Raw genomic sequence first — 12,546 nt, forward strand, 5'->3', positions numbered from 1 at the left:
GAGAAGACAAAACAGCAGGAGAAAATACTGCTACGGTTGCTCCCTGGGGACGGAGCAAACAAACCATTCGTCTGCAAGAGGAGCTGAAGCCATCCTGGGGGAGTCCCTCCCCGTTCCCTGCTGGAGATCCTACCAGGAGACATCTCTGGGAACACGAGGTTCGTAACCCCGCAGAGGACATGCTACTAGCACTGCCCCTGCCTGTTTGCTTCTCCCTTTTCGAAGAGGGATCGCCGGCTTAAAAAAAACCAAACCACCCATTAGGTGCCCACAAGGTTTCCCAAGAGCAGGTTTATCCCCCACCCATTCCCCATTACCTGCACAGACGTGGCCAATATCCAAGTTGGTGGAGCGGGGAACGATGGGGAATGCGGGCTTGACCCCAGCTCCAGCCCTTTCCCCTCCACCTGCATTGCTGCTGGAGCTTTTTTGGAGTCAGTCCCATGGGGGTTCCCGTACACACCATGCAGCGTGCCCGTCCTCGCCGGTGCCCATCACCGAGACCCATCAGCTCCTCCCAAGGGGTTTCCCCCTCCAACAGCCCCTGCAGACCGGCTGATGATGGAGCATAAACTGATTTTTCCACATTTCAGGCTGTTTCTTTTCTCATAGAAGGTTTAGACATACAGAAAAAAATAGCCAGTCTACCAAAAATACAGTTGCTTGTCTTTTTCTTCCCCACCCTCCACAGAACTGATATCAAAATAAATCCTCAATAATATACATATTTATTTTCTCTTAATTAGTGCCGATATTTACAAAAATTGTGATACTCTGTGAAGAATAAATTATATACACTCATGATAAACCAGACAGCAAATGCTCATTTGGAACGCGTATGTACACAGATCTGTATACCTATATACAACGGTCAGCCTTATTGACTGGGGTGCCTCTCAGCCCATAGATCCACCCGGCCCCCAGGACACCCCCGCGTCGTCAATAAGAGCAGTAACGTCTATACACACTGTGCAATTTGGATACAGCTGGTGTCTAAATTTTTGTCTAGCAAACGCATGGTTAAATGACTTGAAATTCCCACGAGTCCTCCTGTAACAGTTTATAGGCTTCTCCATTCCTGGTCCCATTTCTCCCGTAACCATGGAAACAAAAGGTTCAGCTCCAGCATCCTTAGGATGAGTCCTTCTTGGATTTCCTCTTCCTATCGATTCGCTCAAATTAGGCACCGCAGGCAGGGTTGATCCAATACCCATTTTTTCCCCTTGCGCTTCGATGTATGACATTGGAGGACAAGAGCGCAGTCTCAAGCAATGAGGGAGCAAGCGCGAACAGATAATTACCATCTTCTAGGCAGCAGAAAAATTAAAAAAAACCCCAAACAACAAAAAACAAAAAACAAAACAAAACCAAAAAAACAAACCCCAAAAGACCAACCCCAAGCTCAGGACAGCCAGGAAGCGCTGGGGAGGGGACGTGGTCCCCATGAAGGTCCACGTGCATGGACCTTGCGTGGTTACATGATGTCCAGAAGCTCCTACAAGCCAAACCATTCTCCCCCCTCCCCGGAAGAAAAACATGGATAAGGAATTCCTCTCTCATCACATACAACTGGGCTGGGGGATCTCGTCCCCGGGTGTAAATCAGTGCTGTGCTCTCAGGGATGATTTACACTGCCGGGGGCTGGTCCCGCTCTCCCACAATGGGATGCGGCAGGATCAGGGCACCTCTTTCTGAGGAAGGGGGATGAAATTTGGGCAACCAAATGCAGTAACGTCATGGGCAGACCGAGGCCATGGGGCGCCGTTCACATGGAAGGGCAGTGCTTTGGCCCAAGGCAGGACAGTGGCTGGTGCATGGGGGGGACCTTGTTCCCCCTCGGAGCTCATGGTGAGGGTCCCCAGTGGGAGGGACTGAGGGATGCACTGGACATGGAGGAGGGAGCCACAGCCTTTTTTTTAGGTGCAAAACAAAATGGTTTGGGGCTGACTCCTCCTCTCCTTGCCCTTCAGCCCCTTTTGCCCTAGCAGCATGCTGACCAGCTCCCACCAACAGAAGAAACCGCTGGGACCCCACCATGGATGTAGACCTGGAGATAAACCCACCCTGACTCCAAAGCAGGGAGATGCTTCTTGCCACCACCCTGGGACCCAAAGCCAGCACAGTTTGACGAACTTAAAATCCATCCGTTACAAAAAAAAAAAAAAAAACCAACCCCCCCCCCCTCGGTGTGGCACAGCACTTCCATCGCAAACAAATCCCTTCGACTCCTGCTTGGCTTCACCTGCACAGTCACAGAAATGGTCGTGACGAGCCCAAGCCGGTTAATCGGGATCCAGAGCAGAGATGCTGCAAAGCTGCCGCTTTGCAGAGGGATGCGTGGAGCCGGATGCCACCAGCCCCTCGGGATGCTCCCACTTCCAAGGCCAGATCCAGATCTCCCTCTTCGCTTGGGCTCATCCCTAAGTGCAAGCTCTGGAAAAGCTACAAGACTTTGGCAGCAATTTCAAGGGCTGACCCAGGAATTATCTGATAACAATGCAAGGCCCTTCCCGAAATACCTCCTCCTCCTTGGTCTTTCTCTCTCCTTCTGTGTATTTATGCACAAATATGCCCGTATTTATACACCCATGTGCTAAACTCTCATAGCACCGATCTAGAGATCCTTTTCTTCGTATAGCTCAGTATCAAATCTGGAGGACTTTGACACAAAACACCGCTGCAGAGATTAGTTTTCCCAGTAAAACACATTGCCCCATACAGACATTTTTCTTCCTAGCAGCCCTAATCACTTGGTGGTGGCCGGCTGGTATGTGAGCCTTACCGCATTGCCTTTAGCGGAGATTTTGAAAGATGTTCAAAAGCTGATGCGTTGCTCACAGGTTCAGGCATGTGGTTGGGTGTTAGAAGACAACCCGCAGTGTAATCACCACTTTTCATCTCTCCAAAACCACGCCACAAAGGATTAAACTAAAATATGGGTGCTGGCTCCTCTGGGTGCCAACCCAGGAGCACCTCCACAGACCAGAAAGCTTCAGTCCTCCATCCCAGCCCTGGAGAGAGGCCAATATCCCCACGGGAGGGGGAGAGGAACCAGACCACCTACGTTAGGTGGCCTGATGCAATCTAACGTAGATGGTGGGACTCTCCCCCTCCCAGTCCCTAATTTAGCATCCTCAGTCTAAGCTGCTTTGCAGCTCATTTTTGCACCCTTTCAGAGTCAAGGGGAGTTTTGGATGCTCAGCAGCTCTGCAGAAACAGGCCCAGAGTCTCTCAAACCAAATTCCTCAAGAAAAAAAAAAACCTCACAGTCTCCTCCTGAAAAACTGGTTCAAGATCACATCAGTGAGTCAGTAGCAAAGCTAGAAATAGCACTAGAGCTCCGACCTGCAGGCACAAATCCCATTAAAAGCTATAGGGGAACCAGTTCTCTGTGCGGAGGAGAAACCTGGAGCCTTCTGCTTCGTGCAGCCTGACGGATCGCTGCCAGCCACAGCCCCTACGGACCTTTTTTGCCCTGAACCACACAGCCAAGCGCTTATCCGGGTGTTTTCGCTATTTCCCAAACATGGTGCCAAGGGCAGCCCAGAGATGCTTTCCCACCAGGGCTCATTTTCCCCAGGAACATCTGGGTCAATGCAAGAGGTGCAGGATCCATCCTAAGGAAGGGACCGGCCGTGCTGTCCCCTGCCACGGGGACGGGTGCCAGCTCACATCGGTGACGACAGGAGGAACGTGGCCTCTTGCTCTTTGGCCCTGTTCATCCCTGCGATGAAGCTCTGGGGCTCCCCAAGGCAGCTGGGATCCCCCAGCTTGGTGAGGGTATTTGGATGGGCCTGATCCTGCCCAGGGACCCGCTCTCCCCTCCTGCCCAGCCCTGGAAAGCTCGCAGGGGCACCGTGCCCAAAACACCTCTCCTAAAAAACCCACAATCTTCCTCCTTACCAAACCACAACGGCATTCGCGCTCCCAAGATACACCCAGTACTTTGGCAAATGCTCCCCCCAAATCATCTGAAGGCCACGGGCGTTAAACAACCAGGCACTCTGCAAAGTCTCATTGAGTGCCAGCAGCCTCCCAAAAAACCTGCAGCACCCTGCCCTTTGCCCTTTCCTGCACACCAGGGATGGGATCGCCCGGTGCTAGGGGCACCCATGGGTGGGGCAGGCAGAATCCCGGCGCATCAGGCACCTTCCCTATGCAAGCTCACATCCCCACAGACCCACCACGAACCAGACTGGTGGAAGCTGGCCGACCGCCCTGGGAATCACATCCAAGCCTGTAGCTCACGCCAGCCCCATCCCATTCAACAGGATAAGCTTCAGAAGCAGAGATTTATTGCTTTCGGTTGCGTTGCTTCTTTTTGTGTGTGTTTAAGATGTTAACAAGCTTCAGGGGCTCCCATTCCAGAGCTGCAGCAGCAGAGAGGGAGGAGAGGGCTCCTAATATAACGAGATGTAATTAAAGGCAGGCCGGGGGCCCTATGCTGCATGGTGCTGAGCACCTTTGAGACCCAATGCATTGATGCTGCTGGTCCTCTGCACCAAGCAGAAGCCAGGACTCTCATGCACTAACCATGGACACTTGGTATTAGTTAGAGCCAGGCCTGAATCAATCAATCAATCAATCAATCAAATAAAAATGAGGAGTGATTCCACCTGGCCGAGAGGAGCCCCATCAGCACAAGAGACGGATCTGGCCCTAAAGCAGCATTTTGAACCATTGCTGTAGAATACGCTAGCACCGTTTATTTTATTGTTATTAGTATGGTTTTCCTCTCTGAGCTCAGGAAGGTTGGATTGACCTTCCTCACACGTTCTGCAGTGGGGTTCCCTCCTTGCGCCCACACTTCACCGCAGTGGTACAGCACTGACCATGCCCCGGTTCAGCCCAAATTCACCCCAACTCAACAGGCTGCTAAACCCCATCCCGCACCCCGGGGAGGCTTTGCTTCACCAGGATCTTGGAAGAAGAGGTTTGCATCCCTCTCCCCTGACCTGGCAGAGGAACGGGACGCCCATCCCTAGGGATTGTCGGCAGTGAGGGGAAAACACAAGGAAATCCAGATGGGGACAGGGAAAGCCGATGAGATCCCGCTGGACCGACAGCTCCCGCCTATCCCCAAATAACATTGGGGATGAAGAAGAAGCAGAGACAACCCTGAGGTCTCTGCACCTCCACTCACCCCTCCTAAAAACCCTGGGAGGAGGCAAAGCAAAGGCTCAGAGGCCTCAGCACGTGCCCTCTCCACCATAAGGAAATAAACCACCAGCCCTGAGGCTCTACATGGTTGAAAAGGAGTTTTCCAGCCCAAAACGCACCCTGCCCTGGTGAGCCCATGGGTGCCCCGGGGCAGGTCGTCCTGCTCCAGCCCATGTCCCACCATCCTGACGCCCCTGAGCCAGGAAGCCCCCGATGCCCCAAGCGCTCACGTTTGCTGAGATTTTGGCCCTATAGTCGCTCTCTAAATATCTATATACACACACACGATAATTGTACGGGAAATGGCTGAAAATTGCTGAACAGACAAGTCAGGAGAGCCGGTACTGGCTATCCCACCTGCTCCTCATGCCCTCTCTGATCCACCGTGGTTTCCACTCCTGACACCAAGATTAATGACTAATTACTCGCCCTATAATGAGTGCAGGTGTTTAACTTTCAGCTCACCTTCCCTCGCTTGCATTAGTCGGCTCTCATGTCTGGATGCTCGGATACTCAGGCTTTGCCTTGTTATCTATCAAACTGTTGTCAGCACATGCCTTCCCCATCCAGTTTTTAAATATAATGGAGATTTTTTAACTTCCATGAATCTCCTTCGAGCCACCGGAGAATCTATAAACACTATAAACATGAATACTGTATAGTCTACTAAGAAAATATATATTTGTGTGTGTATTAAATATTCAGATTCATGCAACAAATACCCATGCAGCTGTACTGTATTACTGGTTAAATTTCACTGCAGTATAAATATATTATAGGCCACAGCATAGTTGCTCCAGTTTTATATATAGACATAAAAAAAGATGCTTTTTCCAACTCATTTTCAATGTGTCAGTGGAGGTGTCTTTGGTGATCCTGGAAATATTGGTGATGGAAGTGTCATCTAAATAAATAAATAAAATCCAAGCGCTTGATTTATTTACTCGTCCCTCCCGATGCCTAGCATAGAAAATTTAAGACTTAATAAATAATGTGCCGTCATACTAATTATCCCTCCCCTGGGCCTCACACTGGCATACTGCAGTGGCTGAAACTATTGCAGCATGCAGCATTTTCAGTTATGAAACATGAGCCTGGGCAATGCGTTCGCACTTGGCGTTCCCGGGGCGGAAACCCGAGCCTTCAAGCAATTCGGACACACGACTGCATCTTCCCTTCATTAAGCTCTGCCTGACCTTTCCCAGCCGTTCCCCACGCCTGGAAGCTGGCCGTCACCCAGCTCCGCAGGACAGGGACCGGCGTTCGTGGTACCCCGGGATGGCCCGGAGCTGCCCCCTGCGTCCCCATCCCATTGCTCGAAATGCCCAACCGCTCCGTAAGTTTGGAAACCCACAAGCCTGGGATGGGAGAAGGCAAACAAAATGGTTTGGGTTGTGTTTTCTTTTTCTTTTGCACGAACGCTTATTCGGTGTGGAAATCAAAGGTTAAAAGTCACTTACACAGCTATTGCTTCCCATGCAGAACCAAATATACACCGTAGAAAATACTGTATTAACTACAATGCAGAGCAGCACTCAATATCTGCAATTGTTCCACTTCAGCTTTAAATACGGTACTAGATTTTAGCGACTAGACATCGGTTAGCATTTTGGTGATATTCACATAGTTTGTGTTAGCTAGGGTGCAATTGGCTGTCTTCAAGTTCTCCTCCCTAAAATCCTCATTGCTATTGTTTACGCCTTCCTGAATCTCCATATAATCAGACTTACTAATCGTAGAGGCACTTCTGCTTTTCTTTAGGTCAGGGGAAGAGGGGATCTTTGGGCAGCTGGTTACTTGCAAATATTGAGCCTGCTCCTCTCCCTCCGTCTCCCGGTGGTAGAAGTAATTGAAGTTAGACACTATGACGGGCACTGGTAAGGCAATCGTTAATACGCCAGCGATGGCACACAAGGAACCCACTATTTTCCCCCCGATGGTCGTGGGGACCATGTCTCCGTAGCCAACAGTCGTCATGGAAACCACAGCCCACCAGAAGGCATCGGGGATGCTCGGGAACTGGGACTCGCTCTCGTCGGCCTCGGCAAAGTAGACGGCGCTGGAGAAGAGGATGACGCCGATGAAGAGGAAAAATATCAAGAGGCCCAGCTCCCGCATGCTGGCCTTGAGAGTCTGCCCCAGGATCTGCAGCCCCTTGGAGTGCCGGGAGAGCTTGAAGATCCTGAAGACCCGCACCAAACGGATGACTCGAAGGATGGCCAAGGACATGGCTTGCTGGCCTTGCTGACCATCCTCTGGCTTCTCGGCCAGCTCCGTCCCTAAGGTGATGAAATAGGGAATGATGGCTACGATGTCTATAATGTTCATGATGTTGGTAAAAAACCCAGCCTTGCTGGGGCAGGCGAAAAACCTCACCAAGAACTCAAAGGAGAACCAGATGATGCAAAGTGTCTCCACGATGAAGAAGGGGTCTGTGAAAGAGGTGGACTGCTGGTACCCCATGCTGCTGTTGGAGTAGGGGGGATGGCTCAGCCCGCTGCCGTGCATGTCTTCGTTCTCATCCCGAAAAATGGGCAAGGTTTCCAGGCAAAAGCTGACAATGGAGATTAAAATCACCATGACGGAGACAATAGCTATAATCCTGGCAGGGCCTGAGCTCTCGGGGTACTCAAAGAGCAACCACACTTGTCTCTGAAACTCGTTCTCAGGCAGCGGTCTTTCCTCTTCTTTGATGTAGCCTTCATCCTCCCGAAACATCTCCATCGCTTCTTCCCCCAGTTCATAGAAACGAATCTCTTCCGAGAAGATATCTAAGGGCACGTTAACCGGCCTCCGCAACCTCCCACCAGACTGGTAATAGTACAAAATCGCATCGAAGCTGGGTCTGTTCCGGTCAAAGAAATACTCATTCCGGAGCGGGTCGAAGTATCTCATTCTCTTTTTAGGATCCCCTAGTAAGGTCTCTGGAAACTGGGCTAGCGTCTTGAGCTGTGTCTCAAAGCGCAGACCCGAAATATTAATGACCACCCTCTCGCAGCATTCATGGTCGGTCTCAGGGTTATACGTGTCCTGCGGGTGACCGGGAAGCGCTGCAGCTTCGTCTGCAGGATCTCCGGTAGCAACTGTCATATTGGGGTTTAAAAGAAATCCTTATGCTAAACTCTTCCCAGTGCCCGGTGGTGGGATCGGATTCAGGGCAGGGCTACTATCCTGCAGAAGGACAGGTACGTAGGTTTGGAAGTGTCTCATGAAAAGGCGAAGGGATGATAAAAAAAAAAAAAGAGAAAATAAAAAAAAAAAAGGAAAGAAAATTGCCCCTGCTGAGAGAGAGAGAGATGAAATAAAGTTGGGGGGAGGAGAGCAGCTCCCTTCGCTAGCATGTCTATCCCCTTCCTCGGGGGGGTTAATTTGCCTTCTTTGGGACAGAGTTCACAAACTCCCGTCTAAACCCCTTAGGTGGAAGAGAGAAAACACCTGAGGAACCGTCACCTATTCAAAACCAGCGTGGAAAAAACTGGCATTGGCAAACCAGAACTTTTTTTGGCTAAAAATAAAAATTCCAATTAAAAAAAAAAAATAAGGAGGGGGGAAGGGAAGAGAAAGGAAGGAAGAAAAATAACCCCATCCAGCCCTAAAGTGGCGATGGGACCCCGCGGGGCGCCGGGGAGAGGCAGACCCGGCTCAGCTCATTTCCAGGCATGCAGCTAAGGGTTAACATTTAACCGTGCAATCTCAGGCAATCTCCCCTCTAGGAAAGCTCTAACTCCGGTTTTAAGTTCGACACCTTCCCAATCCTCTTGCCCTGGCCCTAAAGCGGCGAGGCGACATGCTGCCCTCCCTGCCTGCAGCCAACCGGGCGAGCTTTGCGGCTGCCTGGATTTGCAGCCGCCGATGCAAGCTGCCCCGCGGACCACTGCAGTCCCCCTCCTCGACCGCTGGTGTCCCGGCTCCTGTCATTCTCTGCAAACCACCATGGCACACAGAAAACAAATCACATTACCTGGAGAAGCCAAATCTTAGTGTCTCTTAGTAACACCGATTATCTGACCCTGGGGAAATCCTAGAGAGAAATACAGGCTTCCAAGATCCCCATAATTTCCTCTCTCTTCAAAGTTAAAAATAATGGTGAGTCATCGTAGAAAAAGGAGAAGGGACATAAAAGGGGTTAGATTCCCAGATGGTGGAAGTCAGGTCTTGTAATGGTTTGGACTGGAGAGAGAGAGAAAGAGAGACAGAGAGACAGAGAGACAGAGTCTTCTCGGTAGCTGTTGCAGATCTGCACTTCAGGGCAGAGGAGCGTCTGTCTGATGCCTTCGGTACGATGGTGAAAAGATGCTAAGCTCAGCAAAACCCGATGTCCCCAGTGTCCTCGGGAGGTGTGGCATCGCCTGGAAAAAACACCAAGAAGGTAACAAGCTGCTGGGGGCTTGCAAGGAGCATCTGCAAAGCCCCGGCTCCTCCAGGCACCCCTTTTTTCCTCCCTGCGAGCTGTTTGCCCGCTGCCTGGCCAACCTGCACTGCAACACGAGAGGAGGGCGAGAGCGCGCTAGCGGCAAGGCGGAAAAAACCAGAGCCCCATCTCCCTCCGCTCTCGCTCAGCGCCGCGGCGTGCAGCGGGGCCGGGCTGCCCGTGGGAGCCGGTGCCAGGCGAAGGGGAGGGAGGGGAAGGACGCAGCCCCCCCCGGCCGCTGAGGCTCTGCAAAGCCACGGTGGGTTTCCACCAGCGCCGAGCACCCGGGAGTCGGTGGTACCCACTGGGTGCAGCGCCCACGCCAACGCGTCGTGTTCCCGGGTGATTCAGGAGGCTCCGGCTTCATCCGCGAGACTGAACCCCCCCGCCGGTCCCTGTCTGTGTCCCCCCCCAAGGCAACCTGCCCCCCCAGATGGCTCCCAGGACCCCCGAGCATCGCGGGCCTGACCGTGGGACCCACGGGACCTGCATCCACCCTCCCCATCCTCCCAACAGCCAAGCCCCCGGCCGACCCACCCCCGTGGGAATGCGACTCCAGTGGGCAAAATTTCTCATGGGGATCCTGAGGCTCTGGTCCCAGCTCGGTGCCGGGTCGTCAGCATCCCTGTTCCTAACGAGCGCTCTTTGAGATCATCCTGCATTGCCTCATACCATGGAGATGCTCAACCCAGGGAGGTCCAACCAACCTCTCATTTTTCCTTTCCTTTTTTTTTTTTTTTTTTTTTTTTCCCTCCCAAAGAAAAAAAAAAAAAACAAACCTCTAACCTCCCTTCTTCAGCTCCAACTCCACTTGTCTACTTTGAGCCAGGATTACAGAACCGGGTAGGGGAGGCAGGTGGAAAATAACCCCGCGGTCCCAATCTCCTCGGCAAAGATTTCAGCCGTCTCCAGGCCATTTATGCCTGTTGGTTCTCCCTTCATCACCCGAGGTGCAGATATTGCCGCAGATCCCTCTTTTCTTGGAAATTTCCCCTTTCCGTGCAACCCTCCTCTCCCTTCTCCTTATGCACTAGAAAAAATAGTACAACCCTGCCAAGGCTTGCAGCATTCAACCGCTTCGCTTAACCCTTTTCTGCCAGGCCCAGTGGAGAGGAGGTTGCACTTGTCCCAGTTTTCCTCCTTTTCCTGCATTTTTCTCCCCACCGCTCGCTCCCCAGCGGCTGGCTCAGGAGTTCGGCTGGATTTGACCTTCCCTAGCTCCTCCGAGCATCACACTAAACTACCACCACCACCATCTTTCTGCTGCTGCAAAAAATATCCGGCAGCCACAAACCCCCATTTCACCAAAAATCAACCAACCTTGAATATTTTTTTTCTAAATACAGTTTCTCTCCTGCCTGTAAACTCTCTCCTCCCCTTCCTCCCTTCCCAAAACACCCCAGGTTTGGTTAACAGCGCAGAGATTTACTTATTTTTTTTAACATGTCGATTTTTATTTGGCATGAGGTCTAAGCTCCTTCCTCCGAGTCCAAATCCAAGCAGTGATGCTCGGGGCTTATCGGAGATGGTTATGGCATCATCTGAGTTGACATCACACATCCCAACACTCAGTTTCTCCTAGTTTCTCCCCATCCATGCTTTCCCGGCAAACACCACCCCCCCCCCCACCCAAGCATCTTTGGGGTTAATTCATGCAAATTTGGGGCTTGGGGAGGGGAGCATGGAGGAGGTGAAGAAGATTTGCCCACAGACCCTCAGTTTTCTCCCTGCCTGCACAGAGCACTGCAGGCAGGAGCCGTGCCTGTATTTCGGAGGGGGGAGATTTCAGGTGGCACGCCTCGAGGACAAGGTGGTGTTTGCAACCAAACCCCAAATCCCTCCGTTTGCGGAGTTTGTGGCCAGGCTGTATTTAAGCAGGGCAGCAGCGGGGAGCGGGGGGGAAAGGATGCAAGGGGGGGGGAAGAGAAAAAGGCACCAACTTACAATGGGCTCTGCAGTCAGGCATGCGGCGAATGCACAAGCAGCCGCTCTGCTCCGCGCCGCTGCCGGAACCTCTCACCTTCGGCCCCCCAAACTCGTACCCCGGGAGTCAACCTCCGAAGGCAGCAGAGCTTCTCCATGAATATTCATAAGATTAATATGAGCGTCTTCCCCCCCCCCCCCCGCCTCCCTCCTCCCAAGCAAGAGACCTAGATTTCAACCACTGGGAAATAATCATATCCCTGGATACGTGATGCCGCTTTACCGTGCGGCTCCGATCCATACCATATTCTTGGTAATAGCCTGGAGCCGCTCGGGGAGATCTGGGGGATGGAGAGCCACCAGCTCCACACAGTTTTGGGGAAGGAGATGGGGCAGGATCAGGCTCGCAGGGACCACGCCGTCCTGCTTTTGGCTGGGCTGGGGATGCAAAAAGCAATAATTTTATATCACTTTGCATTTACAGACCTCCTTTCGCACGGAGGCATCTCCCACCCCCAAAGAAGGGAGAGGGCCAAGCTTGTACCAACTTGGCCTATAAGACCTAGGGATCAACCCCTGCCTTAGGGCCCGAGGGAGATGCACCTGCTTGGCCCGCTCTGCCATTACCCCGCAGCCCCAAGGAGAGCATCGGGGCAGCAACAAGTCCCGCAAGGTGCCTGGCACCCAGCAAACACGAGCGCTGGAGGAGGCGATGGAAATATTTCTATTCCCACATGCAGCAGTCAAATTTGCAAGGGGCTGCCGGTGCCGGCGGCGATCGCCCCAGGGACAACAGCCCGAGGTGGCAAAGGAGGGCATGGACCACCCTGAATCCCCAAGAAAATCAGTTCTAGGTGTAACGCCCAGCAGCCAGCGGGATGGGGGGATGTGGAGGGCTGAACCATATTATTTTAGGTCCCCAAGGTGCCAGGAGCAGCGGGTGGCACAGAGCCAGAGCATGGGTGCAGCCCCAGGGCGTGCGAGGGGGTTGCTATCTCCTACCGCTCCTCCCAACGCCCCTCTTGATCGAGACAAAAATATATTTCCCCAAG

General features: G+C 52.3%; 1 protein-coding gene across 10 annotated transcripts; it reads right to left on the bottom strand.

Moving 5' to 3' along the window:
- Window positions 1-712: 712 nt before the first annotated feature.
- On the bottom strand, window positions 713-11,636 carry KCNA2 (potassium voltage-gated channel subfamily A member 2). Of its 10 annotated transcripts, none has more exons than XM_087761882.1 (3): window positions 11,516-11,636; window positions 9,122-9,509; window positions 713-8,441 (listed from the first exon to the last, which is right to left on the bottom strand). In XM_087761882.1, the coding sequence occupies exon 3, from the start codon at window positions 8,248-8,250 to the stop codon at window positions 6,751-6,753; it is 1,500 nt and encodes a 499-aa protein (XP_087618008.1). In that variant the 5' UTR covers window positions 8,251-8,441; window positions 9,122-9,509; window positions 11,516-11,636; the 3' UTR covers window positions 713-6,750. The 10 variants fall into 10 exon arrangements, with proteins under 10 accessions (XP_087618008.1, XP_087618014.1, XP_087618010.1 ...); XM_087761888.1 differs by lacking the exon at window positions 11,516-11,636 and adding an exon at window positions 10,621-10,668; XM_087761884.1 differs by lacking the exon at window positions 11,516-11,636 and adding an exon at window positions 10,358-10,569.
- Between the last annotated feature and the right edge of the window lie 910 nt (window positions 11,637-12,546).

The sequence above is a fragment of the Nipponia nippon genome, unplaced genomic scaffold (assembly GCF_047370975.1).
Source record: "Nipponia nippon isolate SJK-2023a ecotype South Korea unplaced genomic scaffold, ASM4737097v1 scaffold_25, whole genome shotgun sequence".
Classification (NCBI taxonomy): domain Eukaryota; kingdom Metazoa; phylum Chordata; class Aves; order Pelecaniformes; family Threskiornithidae; genus Nipponia; species Nipponia nippon.